Source organism: Brassica rapa, chromosome A02 (genome assembly GCF_000309985.2).
Source record: "Brassica rapa cultivar Chiifu-401-42 chromosome A02, CAAS_Brap_v3.01, whole genome shotgun sequence".
NCBI classification, from domain to species: Eukaryota; Viridiplantae; Streptophyta; class Magnoliopsida; order Brassicales; family Brassicaceae; genus Brassica; species Brassica rapa.
In genome coordinates this window covers 28,197,332-28,219,174 of record NC_024796.2, presented here as the reverse complement: position 1 = coordinate 28,219,174, position 21,843 = coordinate 28,197,332, and the positions used below count along the sequence as shown (strand labels likewise).

Below are 21,843 nucleotides of genomic sequence, written 5' to 3'. Positions count from 1 at the left end.
AAAGAAGCATAAAAGCCTGGATTTCAAATCAATAATATAGTTATTAGGACTATTATAAATTCTAAATTTTAAATTATTATATATATATATATATAGTTTTAAAATGATTTTTTAGTCATCTATTAACGAAATTGTCGGTAGCCATAAATTTAGAAACACAAATTTCAAAGGTTGAATAGCACAAAGTATTTAAAACATGTTGTTGTTGTTGCCAATAATTCAGTGATCACAAGTTTGTATTTTCAGCTGCAAAACCCGTTTGAAAGGAATATTTTCATTTTATGTGTTGTTTGTAGCCAATTATTGCTGGTTTTATGGGTTGCAACCAGTGTTTTTAAAATCGGACCAATCCGATAGTTGAAACAGGTTTGACTATGAACCACTTACATAATTTGATTGGGTCTACTAATTGGTTCGACTATAAACCGGTCACGTAGCTGGATTGGATCTCAAAATTATTAAATGATAAAAATATTAAAACTACCAAAAATTTATAAACCATCCATATAAACGAATATATATTTATAACATTTTATGGGTTAAATTCATTTATATTTTAATTATGTATCATATTTATTAATATTATTTTAAAATTTATACAAAAAATATTAAACCAAATTATTGAATTAGATTTGATCTGATCAAACCATATTGAACCGTGATTCAAAATTTATCCGGTCTGGTTTAAAAAACACTGGTTGCAACTTTTATTTAGAACTCTTTCAGTTTAAACCCTTCCATGACGTATTTTATGGTCATGTATTTTGTGGTTTTAAATAAAAGTATATAATTTCTCTTTAATTATTTTTTTAAATAACTATTTCAGTTATCCGCAACCGTAAACATTTAAGAGATACATATGTTTTTTATAGGGCTGGGCAAATAAACCGAACCCGAAAATCCGAACCGAACCCGATCCGATAAAAATGAATCCGAACCGATCTGAACCCGACATAAATACCGAATGGATCTTGTTTTATGGTATTTCGGATTATGGGTATTATCCGAACCGAATCCGAAATTAAATGGATATCCGATAGAATCCGAAACATTCAAAATGCCAAAAAAAAACTTGTACCAAACATGATCTCAATTCTTGATATGTAGCCAAAATAACTAAGATATTATTAAACATCTACAATAACTTTCTACTACATGAAGGTTGATGGTTGAAAGTAGCGGGTGAGGCTTGAAATTTTTAGATTTTGGTTTTATTTTCATTGAATATTTTTTTTCATTTCATGAGAACTTAATTTTTTGTTTTATGATTTCATTTATTGGTTTTCTTTCTACCAATAACAACGTATACCTTTTATTTGACTTTGAATGACCATGTTTAATGTTTTTTCTTATTTCTAAATCGATTTTACTTATGTTTTGGTTACAAAATAGGTGCAAATCAAGTACTTTGAACCCGGAGAACCGATTTTACTTATGTTTTGGTTACAAAATAGGTATAAATCAAGTACTTTAAAACCGAAGAACCGGTTGGAACCCAAAACCCGAAAGTACACCGGGTTGTACCGGTTCTTTGAAGATTTACTAACCCCGATCCGAACCCGATAAAACCCGAACCGGTCCCGAACCAAATTTTTATATAATCCGAATGGGGCTGATTTTGAAAAACCCGAAAAACTGAGACCCGATTGGACAAAACCGAAACCCGATTGGGACCCCGAATGCCCATGCCTAGTTTTTTACTTTGATAAGTTTATAGCAGTAAGAAATAATAAAAATAATTGTTGTACTTGTAGTCAACTATTGCTAGTTAAATAGGCCACAATTTTGGGCTTTTAAGCTAAAAGTTCTGTCTAAGATCATTTTATGTGTTGTACAAGCCTACAACTTGTTGGTGTTCAAAAAAAAAAAAAACCTACAACTTGTAGCTGATGGTTGCTGGTTCAATGGGTCACAACTTCTAACTGATATGTTCGCCAGAAACTCACAATAAACTTAATTTTTTCTCAATAAACTCTGTTCATATTTCATATTTTAAGCTACGTTTAGACTCGATTTCAAGACTGGCTGTTGAAGAAAAATGGTTTTAGAAACTATTGTTCTTTGCCTACAGCTGGTAACAAACCTGTCAACTTCCACAAAGTTTTGCGTCATTTTCTCATAGGACAACGATATTCACTTCTTGACTTCACCACAGTTCATGTATCCTTTTAGGATTGTGGGCCTGCAACTGGACTTATACCAGCTTTCAACATCTTGCAGTAGATCCTTTTGGTCTCATCCACCATTCCACCTTTGACAATAGATTATCAGTTCAGTCTCACCTTCATTTCTATCACTCTACTCTAATTTTTAGTAGACATACAAAGGCTTTAAGTTTTTCATACCAACAGCTAAAAATTTACGAACTGTTGCTTCCTAAACTTTACCGGTATATCATCACATTCCACTACTTATGTAGAAACTAGACAGATCTATGCGGTTACCAAAACACAAAGAGACTTATGGATTCTTTGAGTTAAGATCAAGAACTGCTTTAGAGTCAAGCTCCCACCATTCACAATCTCCAGACTGAGCCGCCCTTCTGTCACGTCTAAACGCAGGAATCTGATGCGAGAATCTGTTCACTTCCGTCTTTGGAATATCTAAAACACGGGCCTTTGACTCAAGACACCTTCCGTAGAGAACCTGGTTAAACAATTTAGCAGTCAAAAGCATTGCTTGTATGCTCTGCTCGTCTGTTTCCACTATTTCAACAATCTGAAGTTCTTCTTCTTCAGACCCATCAGCACAGTCTGTAATGTTCCAGCTCTTGTACAAAGCCCATACCTCACCTTTTCTTGGGTATACCTCAAATCTATTTACACTAGTCTTCAGTGCTTTAACCTCATGTGAGAAGCTGCTAGGTTCAAGGACTTCTGCTTTACCGATTTTCAACTTGAATCGGCCACAGCACACAGGATGTGTCATCAGATTTGGAGGAGGAGGGCGATACAGCACTAGAGTTGCTACATGCAGCTTGAACTCAGGGCTTGTGTCGATTTTCTTGATCTGAGCATACTTTCTTGGCATCCCCTTATCACTATCACTATAAACAGCCCATATTTGATCAATCTTAAACTTGTCCGGAGATCTCTCCTTCTCGAAGTTGTAAGTGTTTTCTTGCCCGGTTGTGCAACTTGTTAGCACATGCTCGAAGGACTGAGACAGTGACTCAGTATCATGTCTCCCACGTTTCCTTGAGTTCCCAATCGGTTTATCCAGAGATGTAAGAGCAACAAGTTGTTTTGTTTTCACCTCATAATCCTCGACCCATTTAGCCAACTCCTGTTTTGCGAGTTGCAATTTCTGATCTTGTTCATTAATCTTTTCCTCCCGAGCAATAAGCTCCTTTGCTCTAAGCTCAAGTCCTTTCTCATGTTCCGACAATGATGCTTTTAACTTGACTTGCTTCTCCTCTGTAGATTTCAAGTCTTCCAAGCTTTCTTGAATCTTTTTCTCGGCAGATTTCAGCACAGCAGTAAGGTCTGTGATTGAGCTTTGAACCTCATCACGTTGTTTCCTCTTAGCTTCTAATTCGCATGTGCATTCCCTTATGGCCGCGTTGATTGAAAAAACTTGTCTGATAAGTTCCTCACTGGTGTTGTTCAAATCTTGTATCTTCTTCTCTCCTTCCTCAACTTGTTTGTTTCTCTTAGTGAGTGTATTCTCTTTACATGCAATCTCCACAGATAGTTTAAGAGTAGCCTCTCTGATCTCATCGTGTCTCTTCTCTTTTAAAGCAAGTTCTTCAGTGTGTTCCTCAATCAACAGCTTTATTGATTCGCAATGCCCACTCCGTTCATTAATCATCCTTTCAATGGCCTCCAGCTCCTTAGCTTTTGATTCTGTCTTTTGACAAGTCTCCTCCATCTCGTTGTCTAGTGATTTGGCCACCTCTTCCTTCAGGTCAAGGTCCAGACTTAGTTCTTGCAGCTCTTTCTCTTTAGAAACAAGTTCCAAGGACCGTGTCTCAAGCACCTTCTTACATTCTGTAGTTTTGTCAAGAACCTCTGCAAGATCCCTCCTCTTCCTCTCTATACCCTCTTCTAACTCTCTATTGCGAGTTTGAATCCTCTTAAGATGCTCCATCTCAGCGGCAAAATCAATCTTAACCTGTCCTAACTGTTCCACCTTCAAATCAAGCTCACACAGAGTCTTTGTTAGTTCCAAGGACCGTGTCTCAAGAAGCTTATCACTTTCCACAACCTTGTCCTGAACTAACGTCAGATCTCTTGTCTTTCTCTCAATCTCCTTATCTAACTCTCTCCTGCGGGTTTCAGCCCTATCCATCTCTGCGGTAAACTCATTCTGATGCCTCGCAAAATCAATCTTAACCTGTCCTAACTGTTCCACCTTCAAATCAAGCTCACCCTGAGTCTTTGCAAGTTCCAAGGACCGTGTCTCAAGAAGCTTATCACTTTCCGCAACCTTTTCCTGAACTAACGTCAGATCTCTCGTCTTTCTCTCAATCTCCTTATCTAATTCTCTCCTGCGAGTTTCAGCCCTATCCATCTCTAAGCTCATCTCAACACGATGCCTCTCCAGATCAATCTTAACCTGTACTAACTCTTCCACTTTCAAACCAATCTCACCCTGAGTCTTCCTCAACCTTTCCACAACCTCATCAAGTTCACTATCCTTCAACCTCTTCTCCACCCTACACTCTTCAACCAACATCCTAAGACCACTCAACTCCTCTTCTTTCCCCTCAACCTCCCTCCTAAAGCCATCAGCTTTCACCTCCCACGCTTCAACCACTTTCTCCCTCTCGTCAATCTCAACGCTTCTGTTCTCCAACTCAACGAACCTCTTCTCCACGTTGCCTTTCACTGACTTCAAATGATCCTCCAAGTCTCTCCACTGAAGAGACAAAACAAGTAAACCGGAAGCTTCAGACTGAAACTTCTCCCAAGCTTTGGCGAGATTCACTATCTTCACCTCACAGAGGTTTAGCTCCTCTTCCTCCTTACTCCTCCTCTCCATTGCTTCCCCTAACGATCTCTCCAAACCCTAAATTAGGAAATTAAAACCCTAAATTAAGATAAAATCATATGTAACGAGAAACCCTAAAAGTGGTGGAAACCCTAAGGATCTGAAAGAGACTGTGTGATTCGCGAGAGAGGGAATGAAGATCATCTCTTCACCACTTTCTTTTTCCTTTTATAGTGAGAGAAACAACAAGTTAGTCCCGAAGCTTCTAGTTCGGTCAGAGGGTTTCTGTTTCTTTTATAATGAGAGAATCAACAAGTTAGTCTTGAAGCTTCTAGTTCGTTCAGAGGGTTTAGATGAATAAGCTGGTCCAGACGAGGACGTGAAAACGGTAACTGGACTCTTGTAGGGCTTCGTCATGAAAACTTGTACATCTCCTGTCGGCCCAGCTAAAATATCCTCGGAACTGGATTTGGGTTTGGGCGAGAAAGCTGAAACCTGAGATTCAAATCAAATACGAATAGAATAAATAATACGTATTTGATTTGAGATGTAAAAAAAAGAAGATGAATATGGTGTAAAATGTATTTAAACCTGAAGTGTTATTAACCAGAATAAATATTCTGAAAACTTAAAATCCAGAAAAATCAAATCCTTAGAAACCTAAACATCAAAATATTCAATTTCATGTTAGTTTGATACGATTACAACAAATAAGTATTTAAAAACTAAATAAGTTATTTTATGTTTATTTTGACATATTATCTAAACACTATAGAATTTAAAGTCCAAATTCAAAATTAGTATGGTTATTAACAAGCTTTGACATATATTACAAATTTTATTTAAATCTAAAGTACTATTAGCGGAACCCGAACTATGCTTAAGTAATAACCGAACGAAACATACGAGGTTAGGCCCAATTTTTTTAAAAGATACGACCTAAACCCAAATGACACCCAAAATCCAGAAGAAAAGTTCTAAGAAATGGAAATCTTAATTCTGTTAAACCAAAAAAAATTCGATAAACGGAAAAATATATTCCAACAAAACAATCTACCATGCAGGAAAATATATCTGATTTAAACCACGCGTTAGTGGTCCAGTGGTTAAACTCAACTGGGAAGTCATGGATTCGAGTGCCGCTGTGAGGTGATTATCTTGAGGGATCTTCGGGCCCAATACGGAGAAGCCTTCTAACGTGTGGCCATTGGTGGGATTTACATGGGGTGATCACCAGCCCTCCTGGATGCCTCAGCTAAACTCCGGTGGACGATCATTGGCGATAGTCAGTTCCTCTCGATGCTCCAGATACCAGGATCATCAAAAAAATATATAACTGATTTAGATCTGAAAAATCAGAAATTGCAGAAGATAATAATTGGTCTCTCTTTATCTATCTCAAATATGATAGAGAGAAATCTCTCATTTTTGACAAACAAACAAAATTGAGAATTCTACTAAATCCAGAAAAACATTAGAAGAACAAACCACTTGAACCCGATTCACTAAACTAAATGGCCGAAACAAGCACTAAAAAGGTGAAAGGAGAAACAAAAGACTAAAACCAAAGGAACCTTGAACATATAAGAGAATGAAAGAGATGAAAGTCAGAGTCAAACTATTTGAACACTAATATCACGCCTAAGACAGTAAGACCAGCCTCGCCAGATCCGAAGGAAGAATTCACATCCTACACAGAGCTGGCATATTTTTGCACCGCGCACCAAAAACAGATTCAGATCTGACTAAACATCACAAACAAGGCATAGAGGACAAAGGCAACCCGAAAACATCTCCAAGACATAACAAATCATCAACGGACCTTAGCTAACCTGATTAAGCCAACTAAACTACACTATAGATTTCCTCACCGGACGCATAAAGATACATACCAGCATTCCCATATTGCATAATCATATTTGTGTATATATCTATGAGCGAGACTTTCATAGAGCCTCCTAATTTATCTTTGGATTATCGATATTAGTTCAATTTAATTTGGTTTAAATCAGACCTACATTACTTTCTATTACTTTGTTATTGAAATTTTTGGGTACTTTTTTGTCGACCACAATAATAAAAAGTTGTTGGTATGAAAAGCATCCGCTTTTGTTTCCGTGTCGCTTGTCGAGACGGAGCAATGTCTTCATTGCCTCAACAACCCATAGCCAGGAAACATCATATGGTCTCTATTCATCTCTTTCATAGTTTCTTAAAGGAATTTTCTGGCATGTTAATGTTAGACAAACATTGGTTTGTCTAAAAAGATATCAAGCCGGCCTCCGATTAGTAAAAAAATATATGCCGGCTTGAAGAAGATATCTTTAACCCCTAAATCATCTAGAAATCCTAATTTATGATCTATATAATATTTTTATAAAACTTTTATTTAAAATCATTAGCTTTTCTCTTCAGATTGTCGGCTTTCTCTACTTTGGATCTTCTCTTCGCGGTTTTAATTTGTTTAGTACTCTGTTCTCTTCTATTTTATATTCAAATATATTGTATTTGGTGTTTTGGTTTAAAATATACATATCTTGGAAACTCATTGAACATAAAATGGAGTATTATGTAATGCATACGCATGGCGATCACCTTTTATAGCTATGGCGATCGATCACCTTTCATCGCTATGGCGGTTGGCGAGATTTGAGACCTTCTTTACACTAACTTATCTTTGCTATTTTAAACCAAGATAAGGCCACAAAAGTAAAATAATATAAGTTGATTTGATGGTTTATAGCCTACTACAAGATAGTAGTAAGAAAAATCATGATCCTCAAAAGAAATATCTGATAGGGTTAAATGAAGACCAAACATATGTCTCTTAAACGTTTTCGAGAGAGTTAAAAAACTGACACAACACCGACCGGTGCTTCCGCCGGAGAAGAGCTCATATAGACCCACTTATGGAGAAATTTCATGAGAGGCATCATGACCCATACCATCTTTTCTTCCAATCCATTTGAATATTGTTTCTTCTGAAATCACCTTTGGTGTTGAGATGCTCTTCATCTTAATTATCAAACAAGTGAAAACCAACAAGATGATTTAATAACATAGTTTTCGTTGAGACATTTTTCTAGAGAAAATCTTCTATTTACCGATTTTGGATTATATTATCAAAACTTAATCAATCAAATTCGATTCAATACCCAAATGAGAGATTTTGACAATTCCATCTAAGGAAACAAATATGTATTCTCGTTGACATAGAGATGTGAGCAAAACGATGAAAATCACTCGAGGTCTATTGTAATTGGTAAATCATCCGAAAAGAAGAGCCGGCATGTGCAAAAGAGCAGAGAGAAAAAAAATCAAGAAATGGAAACCTTAATCCGTTAAACAAAAAAACTAATCCGACAAACGGGAAAAAATATTCCAACAAAATAATCTACATATGCACAAAAATAGATTTGATTTAGATCTGAAAATCAAAAAATAGCAAAAGATAACAATTGCTTTCTCTGTCTCTCTAAGATACAGAGAAGAGATAGAGCCCCCTCATTTTGGTAAACAAACAAAATTGATAACTACAAAGGCACAAAATTTTTTATGCCAACAGCCAAAAATTACTAATTGTTGGTTCCTAAAACATAATTATTAAGTTCCAACTTATAATCACATTCTACCGTTATGTCGAAACTAGACAGATATATACCAAAATATGAACAATAGTGGTATGTCACCAAGTTTCTTCTGATTAAAAACTTTTAAAAGACTATAGAAGAAGACTATAAAACAGAGGATTATGTCAACTCGATACTATGAGAAGAGAGGATTAACGGGACTGATGCAGCGATGGTTTGAGGCCCATATTGGGTAAGGACAGAGGCAAAAAGCAAAGTTTTTTGAGTTTCTAGATTCATTTTGTACATAACTATTCTTTTCCATAATGATCAATAAATTTAACATTTTATCAAAAAAAAATATATATATATAGAAGAAGAAAAGGAGAGAAAGAAAAGATCGTCTCTCGTTTGAGTATGAGAGACTCAACGAGAGACTCAAAACGAATGATGAGAAACTCTAATGCTTATTTGTCATGGTACAACCCGTCATAGTTTTTCTAGTAAAAGATGATTTTAAAATTTATTATATTGATTGTTCAAAAAAAAAAAATTTATTATATTGACATTAAATACTTGAGAGACTTGGGGAAGAGCTTGTACCTCTAGTGATGCTCTTATGCTTCTTTGGGTTAGGATTAAGAACTGCTTTAGAGTCAACCTCCCACCATTCGCAATCTCCAAGCCGAGTTGCACTCCTCTCACGTCTGACCGCTGGAATCTGATGCGAGAATCTGTTCACTTCCTTCTTTGGGATCTCTACTAAACCATCCTTTGACTCAAGACACCTTCCATATAGAACCTTGCTAAACACTTTAGCAGTCAAAAGCATTGCATGTATGCTATGCTCTTTAGTTTCCACCACTTCCACAATCTCAAGATCTTCCTCTTCAGACCTATCAGCACAGTTTGTAATATTCCAGTTTTTGTACAAAGCCCATATCTCACCTTTTCTTGGGTATACTTCAAATCTGTTAACATTACTCTTCACTGCTTTAACCTTATGTGAGAAGCTGCTAGGTGCAAGGACTTCTGCTATACCAGTTTTCAACTTGAAGCGGCCACAGGAAACTGGATGTGTCATGAGGTTGGGAGGGCGATACAGCTCTAAAGGTGCTACATGTAGCTTGAACTCAGGGCTTGTGTCGATTCTCTTGATCTGAGCATACTTTCTTGGCATCCCTTTGCTATAAACAGCCCATATTTGATCAATCTTGAACTTGTCCTGAGATCTCTGGTTCTCAAAGTTGTAAGTGTTTTCTTTCCCATGAGTCTCTACATCTAAGGACTGAGATAGTGACTCATCATATCTCCCACGTTTCCTTGAGTTTCCTGTTGGTTTGTGGACATCCCTAGGTGTAAGAGAAACATGTTGATCCATGTTTCTTTCTTGACAAAGGTTAGACAACTGCTTTGCTTTCACCTCATAATCCTTAGCCCATTTCTGCAACTCCTGTTCTGTGACTTTTAGTTTCTGATCTTTTTCATCAAGCTCCTTTTGTTTCAGTTTAAGTCCTTGCTCATGTTCCATCAATGATGCTTTTAGCTTGACCTTCTGCTCCTTTATTGATTGCAAGTCTTTCAAGCTTTCTTGAAACTTTTTCTTGACAGAACTAAGATGGCACTCTTTTGATTTCAGCTCAACATTTAGGTCAGTAATTGATCTTTGAACCTGTTCACAATATTTCTTCTTATCTCCCAACTTATCTGTGCATTCCCTTATCGCCTTTTCGACTGAACAAACTTGTTCTTGTTTCACCTTGGCTTGTCTCACAAGTTCCTCATTTGAGTTATTCAAATCTTGTATCTTCTTCTCTACTTCCTCAACTTGTTTGTTTCTCTCAGTGAGTATTGACTCTAAAGACTTCAACTCCTTCTCTTTGTTACACAGGTTTTGGCTACACTGTCTGAATGAATCTTTCACAGACCTAAGCTTCTTTTTAATTGAATCTTGCTCAGCTATAAGATCAGTTGTTGAGCTCTGTCTTGAAAGAAACTGTTCTTGTCTCCCATTGAGTTTTCTGATAAGTTCATCATTGGAGTAACTCAAGTACTGTAATTCCTTCTCACCTTCTTCAATTTGTTTCTCTCTCTCAGTGAGTATTGCTTTCAAAGACTTTAACTCCTTTTCTGTTGACTCATTCTGAGCAATGTATTTTTCCTCTTCAGAAAGTTGCTTGCAAGATAGTTTATGAATAGCCTCTGTGATCTCTTTGTGTCTCTTCTCTTTGGAATCCAGTTCTTCAGTGTGTTCCTGAATCAACAGCTTTATTGATTCATAGTGTCCATTCTGTTCATGAATCATCCTTTCAATGTTCTCCAGCTCCTTAGATTTTGATTCTGTCTTTTGACAAGTCATCTCCATCTCCTTGTCTAGTGTTAGGGCTATATCTTCCTTCAGGTCAATGTCCAGGCATAGTTCTTGCAACTTTTTCTCTTTAGAAACAAGTTTCAAGGACCGTGCCTCGAGCTGCTTCCCACATTCTGCAGTTTTATCAAGAACCGCTGCAAGATCCTTCCTCTTCCTCTCTATACCCTCTTCCAGTTCTTTTTTGCGTCTTTGAATCCTCTCAAGATGCTTCATCTTAGTGGTAAACTCAATCTTCACATGTCCTAACTTTTTCGCCTTCAAACCAAGCTCACCCTGAGTCTTTGTTAGTTCCAGTGACCTTGTCTTAAGCACCTTACCACACTCCACAACTTTCTCCTGAACCAATGTGAGATCTCTTGTCTTTCTCTCGTTCTCCTCATCCAACTCTCTCCTGAGAGTTTGAGCCCTACTCAAATGCCTCATCTCTACAGTGACCTCACCACGACACCTCTCGAGTTCAGTCTCCATCTGTGCTAGCTCAGCCTGAGTCTTCTTCATAGATTCCATCATCTCATCAAGTTGACTTTCCTTTGACCTTTGCTTGACCGCACACTCTTCCACCAACATCTTAAGAACCTCTTCTTTGTCTTTGATCTCCCTCCTCAGCCCATCAGCTTTCACCTCTAAATCACCAATTGTATCAATTGCACAGCTTCTGTTTCGCAACTCCGCCTCTCTTGACTCCAACTCCATGAACCTCTTCTCCACTTGACCTTGCACTGACTTCAAATCATCCTCCAAGTTGCTCCACTGATCAGTCAAGACAAGTAGCTCAGAAGCTTGAGAGCGAAGCTTGTCAAAAGCTTTACCGAGATTCACTCTCTTGGCCTCACAGAGATTTAACGCATCTTCCAACTTAGTTCTCTCCATTACCTAACGATTTCTTCTACTGCAAGTAAAAGTTCTAGAAAAAAAGAAAGAAATCAATTAAACCCTAAATAAATAAATCACATGCTAAGTTAGCTCCTATGACTCTGTTTATATCATCAACCTAATCACTACTAACCTCTTTAATTTCTTTCTATTACCAATGAATATATTTATTTTGATGACTTGTAATGAAACCTATTCTCAAATCTTTCAAGGAAGAGAAGATTCACAACAGAACAACAAAACGTGAGTAACAAGAACCCTACAACTGGTGGAAACCCTAGAATTTAAGAGGAGGCGCTAGAGAGAGGGAGAGAAGATTAGGGTTTAACGAAGGAGAGACAAAGGTATTAGGATCTGAAAGAAACAGAGAATGAGTACCACCAACAGCAGTTTCCTTTTTATAATGACAGAGTCCACATATTAGGTCCACCGCTTGACTAAATTTTATAATTATCATAAATTAACTTACAAATAATTTTTTCTAAAGCTGTTTTATTAGGCTAATACAAACTATGAAAAATATTAAATTTACAATTTATAACGATAATTTTACCTGTCTTACGATGATTTACGTCTGATTGCAGTACTCTTGATGTTTGGAGTTTCTGTTTGAAACTATGCCGAAGAGACGTGAACCCGAATCTTCTAATATATAAACATATATGAACTTTTGGTCAAATCAATGGACTAAAATGGCTTTTAAATTTTTTAATTTGACCATATCATGACCTTGTGACTTGAAAGCCAAAATATGACTGTGACTTCAAGTTTTGACTGAGTGCATGTTTTCACTAGTCAATGCTTTTATTTTGGTAGTGGCATTAAGTGTGACTACAAAATACATATCAAACCAGCCGATTAAGTCAAATATACATTATGATGAACCCAAAAAGAAGTCAAAGTCCACATTCAATGATCACATATATATTTTCTTACTTTAAATAGATTACATATATTTGATTACCTTTCATGGGGGTGGACATGGATCGGATAGTACCATATTTTTTAGTATTTGTGATTTGTTTCGTATTTCACGGATGTCTGATTTTTTTATTTGCTTTGCTTCAGAAAATACGGATATTCAGTTTTCCGGAAATTCGGAAAATTTATAAACATTTGTGAATATTCACAGACATTTACGAATATGTTATTTACTTTATACAATACAAGTAAATCTACAAAACATTATAGAAAATTGTTTTTTTCTTAAAATAAACTTTACATAATTTAAAAAATAAATTTAAAATCAATGAAACAATATGTTTTATGAATTTTAAAATTAATATTTTTTCTTATAAAACAAATAATTTTAGAAATATTGTAGTTTTCCTTAAAGTTTTTTTATTTTTTCTTAATTTTATATTTTATAAGTAATTTTATATATAAAGATATATGTTAAAATAATAATTTATAAGATTATACATTTAAAATTCTATATTTAGTCGTAGATATAAGTCGATCTCGATCTGTATATAAGCCGGAGCGGATCGGATATACGCCTCTAGTTTTTTTAGTATTTGTGATTTGCTTCGCTTTTAACGGATATTGATTTTTAATATGTGCTTTTCTTCAAAGACTTACGGATATCCAGATTTTTCGGATCGAAACAAATAACGAATCGAATCAAATTTAACGGAAAAAAGCCTAGTCCTAACCTCTGAGGATACAAAAACTATTAGGAAAAAAAATGCTTGCAGGTGAATGGCTTTGCTGCAGGGAGAAGATCTGATCTTGGAGAATGTATACTACTCATAGATGAAGGATGCTGATTGAGAATAGGTGTAACAAACACCTTCATGATCTTCTGAAACTGTAAATATAAGTTGGGCAAGGTCGCGTAGGAGTCAAGGTATTGACGTTTTTTAAGGCTTTGGTTTACTTTCTTAGTGTTTTAGTGTTGTCATGAAAATAGATATGTATATGTCTGAACACTCGAGTTAACATGTAGCATCATGCTTCTTTGTCTTTTATAACTCTTGTGAGTCTCTCTGTTCCTCAAACTGATGATCTACAATAAAGCTTTTGTGGTACTAGTCCAAAAGATTGTCACAAAAATAAGACACTAGGGCAAAGACATACAAACATGCCACACTTTTGAGAAAAGACAAGAACAAAGACGAGTGATTCATGTATTAAAACAAAACAACAGATTGTTCCAACTTACAAAGTTACAACCAAACAGATAATGAATAATATACACCAACCAGAACCCTTTCAAAGTTTTTTGCTTTACGTTCTCAAAAACGTAGGGACAACATTCTGTCCTCACAAACAATAATACAAACAAAAAAATCATACAAAAATGCATAACTTCAATCACCTTTTTCTACCAAAAAAAAAGCTTTTTTTGTTGTTGTTGTTCATCCACATGTCTCTCTCTCAAGCTCTACTGAGATCAGGAGGGTCTCTCTCAGTAGGAGAGCCAGGGACGAAAGGGACAAAGCCACGTCCTCCAAAGACAGGTCTCATGAAGGAGTCATCAAACTTTCTCCAGTAATAATGCACTGTTCTAGTGGGCCGTGTCAAGAAGCCACGTATACTGTCAGGCCTAGGCACATTGTGGTTCCCCGTAAACTCAATGAACGAGTCTTGGTCCAGCAAAGGGATCTGGATGGACTTTGGTGTGTTGCCATCAGATAAAAAGCTCGTGGTGGCTTTCTGGTGCGGCAATAGGAATCTTATGAGTGGTTTCGTCAACATACCAAACACCTGAAAACACCAGTTCAAGAGAATCTATTTAACCGAACACCCCAAATCAAATGGACTATGTTAAGTAGCTCAATGAACATCACATAGATAGATATCTTACCACAGTGCTGAAAAGACAGACGGTTATAGTACTTGTGATCATGATTGCATTCCCACGCAAATCCGTGTGCCCAGCACTTGTAAACTGCAACAGAAGCAAGCAGTGTTCTAAAAATCGATCTAATCATCAAATCGGGTCTAAACGAAACAATTTTTTAAACAAAAAAATCGGCTTAGACGTTCAAAAAATTGGTCTAGGCTTCCTTCTAAACAATAATCTTCTATAAGACGCGTAACCCCCACTAAGCAATTTATTGAACATTGGAAGCGAGTGTTAATTGAAAGGTTGATAGAGAGTAGATAAAGACAACTCTCTTTATACCTTGTTGTATGCAAGAGCCATTGATACAGCGCCTCTCATGAGACCAGACCACCAAATCACAACCTGGAGGAGTAGGGGAAAAACAAGGATCAGTTGAGATCCAGAGGAGTTAGTAAACTCATTAAGAACCAAGTAGGAATGATTCATACTTGCATCTTGAAGTTGATCTTTTCGCTTTCGTTCTTCTTGGCTAAGTTTGACAGGAAAGATAATGGGAAGACGAATGCTGCTCTTCCAAGCATGAGCAGACCTATTAAGATTGAGCTCACTGCTACTGATGTTCCCGGGCTGTCACTCACCGATCTCCACTTGTCAATGTCCAATGCATCCATTCCGACATACAAGAAAATAAATGTCTCCGCAAGAAACGACAAAGTAGCAAAGGTATGCCTGAGTCATGTAAAATGCAATCAAATAAGCATTGAGAGGTACGCTACAAAGTGTTTTGAACTGAGTGGAGTTTTCATACTTGGTAGTGATTCTTGAGCTCTCGGTGACGTTGTGCCAGGTGTAATGGGACATCACAATCCCACAGAAAAACACAGTGAGGATACCACTCAAGTCGAAAAGCTGCAACACAAACAATATATAATATCAATAAACTTAGTCTAAGAATATAACATCAATAAACTTTGTATATAAGATCTAACCTCAGCGAGCATATAAGAAAGATACGCCATAAGCATCATGAGGGCAACCTCTCGGTCAGTTGAGTGTCTGAGACATGAGGGGATATCTAGATTAGACCAAACATGAAGAAAAAAAAACATAAAGAAACAGAGTCAAACACTTACCTTCCAAAGTATAGCTTTTTGATGACATATGCACTTATCAGACCAGTCTGCAAAATTGTAGATGGTGTGAACACAAGAGCATGCAAATTAAGAAAGAATGGTAGGGAAGAAGAAAATGGACTTTACCGCAACACCAAGCAAGGTGCTAAGGAGAAACAAATACATGAAGTTTCCAAGAAGTTGAAAAGCAGCTTCATGGTTAAGGTGGGTGAGGTCAAAGCTCTGAATGGCGTTGAAGACAACAACTGATGTGGCATCATTCACAACACCTTCTCCGAATACAAGACTGTAAAGCAGAGGTGTCTCATCTTGATTCAGCACCTATAACACAACACACAAGAGGCACATGAACTATTAGTCCACTTTGTTTATGAGTTTGTAAGTACTATATCATTAATCCCAATAAAACACATTACCTGCAGTGTGCACACAGAATCTGTTGCAGCAAATATGGCACCAATTGCTGAGAATTAATACACCAAAAAAAAATATTAAGTCCCATGGAGTCATAACCTATAAAGCAAAGCAAAAGGAACAAGAAGCCATTGGTTCAGAGACATTACCAAGATAATCACCCAAGTCAAAGGTCCCAATGTCCAATTTCTTAAAGAACTGCGTTACACCTGTTACAAACACCACCAGATTAAAAGACTGATGATCTACAGGACTTAATCTATAACAGCTTTCAACGCATTTCAGCCAAAGGATAAACAGCTTTCAATGGGAAGTAGAGCACCTAGAGTTATGACAGTGCAAGAGATAACAGTTCCAATAGCACCAAAGAGCATAATAGTCACAAAATTGCGGAAAAACTGCTTCTTTTTTACTTGAAACCTGAAACAGGCAACAAAAAACAATTAAACTGTGTATCTGAGAAAGATCTGGAAAGAAAAATGAAGCTGAAAAGAGTAAAGCCATGACCAGGACAAAGCAGGACCACCAAGTTGCACGTGAATAAATCTAACTAATTGACCAAACACATGATGTCCTCTTTTCTTTTCAACAACCACAACAAGCACTACAAAAAAGTTGATGTGTGACAAGTATTTATAGAAGCAGAACTCAAGACTTTCTAATCAAATCTGTAAAGTTTTGTTTTATATCTTTTTATGTAACTTTGGGGTAAAAACTCGTCCTACTAAACATATCAGATCGTTCATAATTCCATTTTGTAAATTCATCCTCTATAGCACTTAATTATTCAAATGGATGCAAGAAAAAAGAAAGAAAAAAAAAACTGACCCAGCATTGAATATAATGGGTGGCAAAAGATATATGAAGAAAAGATCTTCACTGAAGACCAGAAGACGTGAGCTTTTTCCATTACTAATCAACAAGATCACAACACCAGTGGCCAGCCCCTGCAAACAAATAGTCATTCAAGTTGATTAATCAGCTACTTGAAGTTTAAATCATTAATCAATCATATACACAAAGACAAGTGAGTGGACACTTACAATCATTAAGGCGGTGATGGATTCGTTCATCCATCGATTCTCCTCCAAGAGATGGCCAAGGACAATACAAGCACAGAGAAGTGCAACAAAGAGATTGAGTGAAACCACAGAGGCGTGATCAGAGGTCGATAACGAAGGCATTTTCGATACTAAAGAATCCAAAAACGATGCCATCATTGTCATCTTATATAGCTCCACAAGTTTCCTTATGCACACTCCCAGAATACTAATGTACACAAAGAGTTTATCCAGACATCAACAAGTACAACAAGGTTCAGACATGGATCAGCAAACCGGAAAATCTAGTATCTTTCCGTGCTGTCCATATGAAACAAAACCCCTGTAATAACGGTATCAAGGGTGTTAGTGTAAGGAAAACAATCATGTAATTATGCAAATCAATTAAAAAAAAATTACTGTCTTAACAATCCCTTTGTAATTACTCTAGAATCATACCTTCCTCTGTATATAAAAAAGTATTCAATCAATAACCAGCACCCAAAAAACTCAAATTAATTGATTAGAAAAAAAAAGCAGTAACAAAAAGGACAAGCTTAGGACAAAGCAGAAACCATGAAAGCTGTAATAAAATTAAATTTGTTGACTAACTCGTTTTTTTAATACATAAAACTTAATTAAAAACGCAAAGGGTGTTCAAAAAGTGAATCTTTTACGCAAAAAGAGCACAAATCTATAAATGATGCAACAACATAAACCAAAATTTTCAGTTAAAAAAAAAAAAAGACAAAAACCAAAATTCTCAAAAATTTCCATTTTTGGTAAGAACCCATCAACCAAAACATAAATTAGGTTGAAACCCAGATTGTGTTTCTCACCAACCAATCAACCCCAAAAAAAAAAGATGGTGGATCTGAATTGCTCTTACCTCTTACGCGTGATCTGAACGTCTTCTTCTGAGTCCAAGATCACGGGAAGGAAACAATAATCAATAACGGAGATCGAATTTCGAAGCTCCGAAGCTAAAGCCCTGAAGATTCTTAAAGAAGACGCGATTTGAAGACGAGGATGAGATGGAATCGTCGTCTCAACGAAAGAGAGAGATTACGCGGCTTTGAGTTTTAAACGAATTTGATTTTTATTGTTTTCTGGAAATAGAGAGGAGACGTGGACGGTCCTGTTTGGAGAGGAAGAGAGACTAGTGAGGGAGAGAGAGAGGGAGGAAGAAGATTCTTATTGCTAAACACAGAGGAGATAGAGAGATAGAGTATTATTCTCTGCTGGCACACATGGTTAAATCCCAACCGTTGATTTTATATTACTCTCTCTGATATGAACCGCTATAAAGGTGTGTGTGGGTTCTTTTTGTGGAACTTATCGTAGGTGATGATAGCTTAATTACTAACAGCGACCTATTATTTATCTAATAATTAGCATGCATAGATTAATTTGTGTGATATGTATATTTTTATCAAATAAAGTCTACTACTCACATTCTCAAATATTAAATCTTCTATTTTTTTTATGTTTTCTTAATTTCAGTTCTAACATTATATGATGGAAATACTGAATGGTGATAAATTAATTATACATATTTTCTGAAAATATTATTTTGCTATAATTAAGATGTGCATGTTTAGAAATCAGAAAAATAAAATATATGTTCACAAGAATATGGAATGAAACTTTTTACAAAATTAATTAGTTTTTTTTTTCTTTTACAACTTTGTTTCATCATTTTAGTATAATTTTTTATAGTCTAGTAGTTTGATTAAAGTATTCAGTAATGTCTTAAAAAGCCTTTAGAATTTTCAAATCAAAAAGAAAGATTTGAATCCTAGAAACAATTATGCATATTATTGAAAAAGCTTATATAATTTTTTAACATAGTGTTAGTAAAACTATAAAACATGGATTTTTTGTAAAATGTTTTTGTGTGTTGCAAATAGAAACTGTTAGACCAATTATTTAAAAAACAAATAATATTAGGGAAATTTGCCAAAAGAGAACAAAAAAATTAGGTTGTTGTCCCTTTGGTATAAAACCAGTTTTGTCCATTTTTTCTCCTTTTTACCCTTTGTATTTCTGAAAACTAATGAAATAAATAATTTTGTAAAACAAAAAAATTATTAAAAATATAAACAATTGATAAAACATCCATATACACAAGTTGGTAATTTTTTTTGTTCAAAAACTTGGTAAATAAGATTTTTAAAATACGTTCTACTAAAAGTAGAATGCGTATTCTACGAAAAATGGTATAGTAGAAAACGATTTCTAAAATAAACACGTTCATCTACTTTTTTTAGAACGCCCATTTTACTATTTACTAAATTTCTAAAACAGAGGAATGCGCATTCTACAAATCGTAAAGATATCTACTTTCCTTCCGAATGCATCTTCTACTTTTATAAAGTATTCTAAATTTCGGAGAATATGTCTTCTACAGTGTACTCTTATGTCTACTCAAAGTAGAAAGTGTATTCAGAATTTTTATCAATCTTCTAAACTTTTAGAAGTCACCTTCTACGGATAAGAATACCTGATTTTTTACGAAAATTAATGAAATTTCAGTTAAGCAAATATTCTAAAAATCTCCTAGAAATATTCTAACTTCCTAAAACGTGTTATGGTCAATTTTACTTGAAAAAATTAAATAAAAAAATGATTATTCCTTCTCTTCTTCATCAATCTATGGTTTTTCCATAGTTTTTTTTATTCTTCTCACAAACTCTTGTTCTCTAAGATGTATATTTATACCTCTTTTTTCGATTGCCTTTCAACTGTTTTTTTTTTCCTTTTCTCAATTAACTTTTTTTTTTAAATTCAAATTGTGTTTAACTAGATTAAATATAGGGTTAGTTTTGGGATTATGAGAAAAATTATACTATTGAGACAACTTTATGTTGGTTTTATACCAAAGGGACAACAACCTTATTTTTTTATTCTCTTTTAGCAATTTTCCCATAATATTATTAACTGTAATAATTGTAATACATAAGCTAGTGTTAGAAAACGTATTTGACGGTATCAACTGATACCGGATGTTACCTTTACCAAATATGCACTAACAACGGTTTGTTACGCATCGATTAATTTGAGTTATGTAATGTTAGTTGAGCTTGCATTTAACAATCATACGAAAATTGTAACACAAAACCTAAATGCCGACTGCCGACTAATACAGCTAAACTCGATTTTGATTTTAAGTGTTAAGAATCCCATGAATATATATATTTGATGTGAATGTTTCACATTTAAGTTTATTTAACAATATATTATATATTAGACCAAAAACAATATATTATATACTCTCTCCGTTCCTTAAAGATACATATTCTAGAGAAAATTTTTATTTCAAAAAAAAACTATTTTTTACATTTTCAATACATGTTTTATTAACTAATTGTAAACTTCAAAAAACTTAATTGCATTAATTGATTTTTTATTGGCTTAAAATTATAGGAAAAAATAAACACAAAAAAATATGTAAGTTTAATGTGTTTTATTAAAATGTGTGAAAAAACTAGAATATGAATTTTTTAGAAACAGAGAGTATTATCTTTGAATATAACTTCTCAAGGTACTCAACGTTTAAGCTTGTAATTGGGTCCACATTAACAACATGAATATTGTATATCGGACGTCTTGACTCATGCAACCCAATTTTCAACATATATGAAGAGGGATATACGTACGAATCTAAAGACAGAATACACCTTGGGATCTGAATCTCAGGGCGAAAGTAGCCAATAAACATACGAGTGTTCGTTAAATTGTTAATTTACTTATTTGAAATTTATTAAATCATTAGATTAATTAACTCATAGCTGTCATCAGGACGAATTCAGTATACAAACTTTTTTTGATCAAACAAGTCAGTTTACAAACTATTGGGGCATGTGCACCCGTAACAATATTAATATAATTTTTTGAAAGAAAACATGAAAACTCTGTTATATCACATGGTAAAAGTCAGTTTGTGCATCCTTAATAACACAAATTCAGTTATTTCTTGTGTTCTTTTTTATTATAATAATAATAATGCTCCTAGTAAAATATATAATTCCAGATTTGCTCCTGGCTGTCATAACCTAACCATAGAATGGACTTATCGTAGTTCTACCATTTATTGTTTTATCAATCGTATATGTTCAAATACAAACACACAAGTTATAGAAACATGAATCTCTTTATCATAAGAGAGGTTACAGATCTTCTCGTCTCTTTGGCCTTTTTTAAGATGGATCATTTAACCAAAGAAAAAAAATAATAGACGGATCAGTGATACCAATTATTGAGTCATTATAGACTGTCAAAGAAAAGTAATATAACCAAACCAAGATTCAATCTACGTGAGGATAACATACAACTGTCTTAATCTAATCATACAAAGCTCCAAAGTCTGTCGTCCACGTTGTAGAAATTGTATACAGAAAAATCTTTGTGAAAATTATCGGTGTTTCGTTAATAGTTTGGCTATGATTCCAAATATATACAGTTGTCAAATATTTAACGTGCAAATTAGTGCCAAGCAAGAAAGATATACCATCACGGCATCACGCACAAAAAAAAAATTAAGGATAATATTAGCATCTTATACATACAGCCGATGAGAATAAATCACGTAGTTTAGATAAGTGTATAGCGATAATGTTCTCTCACAAACAAAATGTTTTCATTATCAAGCACGGTTATCACACACATGAACTGGCTTTTCGGATATCGGAAGGTCGAATATCTGAAATTTTTATCAGGA

The 21,843-nt window shown here is 35.0% G+C and overlaps 3 protein-coding genes across 4 annotated transcripts; all 3 read right to left on the bottom strand.

The window, feature by feature from the left end:
- Positions 1 to 1,358: 1,358 nt before the first annotated feature.
- On the bottom strand, positions 1,359 to 7,039 carry LOC103854651 (CAP-Gly domain-containing linker protein 1-like). Of its 2 annotated transcripts, none has more exons than XM_033284469.1 (2): positions 5,084 to 7,039; positions 1,359 to 5,010 (listed from the first exon to the last, which is right to left on the bottom strand). In XM_033284469.1, the coding sequence occupies exon 2, from the start codon at positions 4,981 to 4,983 to the stop codon at positions 2,461 to 2,463; it is 2,523 nt and encodes an 840-aa protein (XP_033140360.1). In that variant the 5' UTR covers positions 4,984 to 5,010; positions 5,084 to 7,039; the 3' UTR covers positions 1,359 to 2,460. The 2 variants fall into 2 exon arrangements, with proteins under 2 accessions (XP_033140360.1, XP_009129855.1); XM_009131607.3 differs by having other exon boundaries at positions 5,104 to 7,039.
- A 238-nt stretch (positions 7,040 to 7,277) lies between these two features.
- On the bottom strand, positions 7,278 to 11,129 carry LOC103854650 (uncharacterized protein PFB0765w-like). Its single transcript, XM_033284487.1, has 2 exons — positions 9,105 to 11,129; positions 7,278 to 7,947 (listed from the first exon to the last, which is right to left on the bottom strand). Exons 1-2 carry the CDS (start codon positions 11,083 to 11,085, stop codon positions 7,865 to 7,867), a joined length of 2,064 nt encoding a protein of 687 aa, XP_033140378.1. The 5' UTR covers positions 11,086 to 11,129; the 3' UTR covers positions 7,278 to 7,864.
- A 2,725-nt stretch (positions 11,130 to 13,854) lies between these two features.
- LOC103854649 (sodium/hydrogen exchanger 1) lies at positions 13,855 to 18,318 on the bottom strand. The gene is made up of 14 exons (XM_009131604.2): positions 18,013 to 18,318; positions 17,127 to 17,466; positions 16,912 to 17,030; positions 16,406 to 16,503; positions 16,233 to 16,292; positions 16,086 to 16,132; positions 15,796 to 15,990; positions 15,670 to 15,716; positions 15,526 to 15,592; positions 15,345 to 15,445; positions 15,025 to 15,265; positions 14,876 to 14,938; positions 14,555 to 14,638; positions 13,855 to 14,454 (listed from the first exon to the last, which is right to left on the bottom strand). The coding sequence occupies exons 2-14, from the start codon at positions 17,307 to 17,309 to the stop codon at positions 14,125 to 14,127; spliced, it is 1,635 nt and encodes a 544-aa protein (XP_009129852.1). The 5' UTR covers positions 17,310 to 17,466; positions 18,013 to 18,318; the 3' UTR covers positions 13,855 to 14,124.
- Positions 18,319 to 21,843: the final 3,525 nt, after the last annotated feature.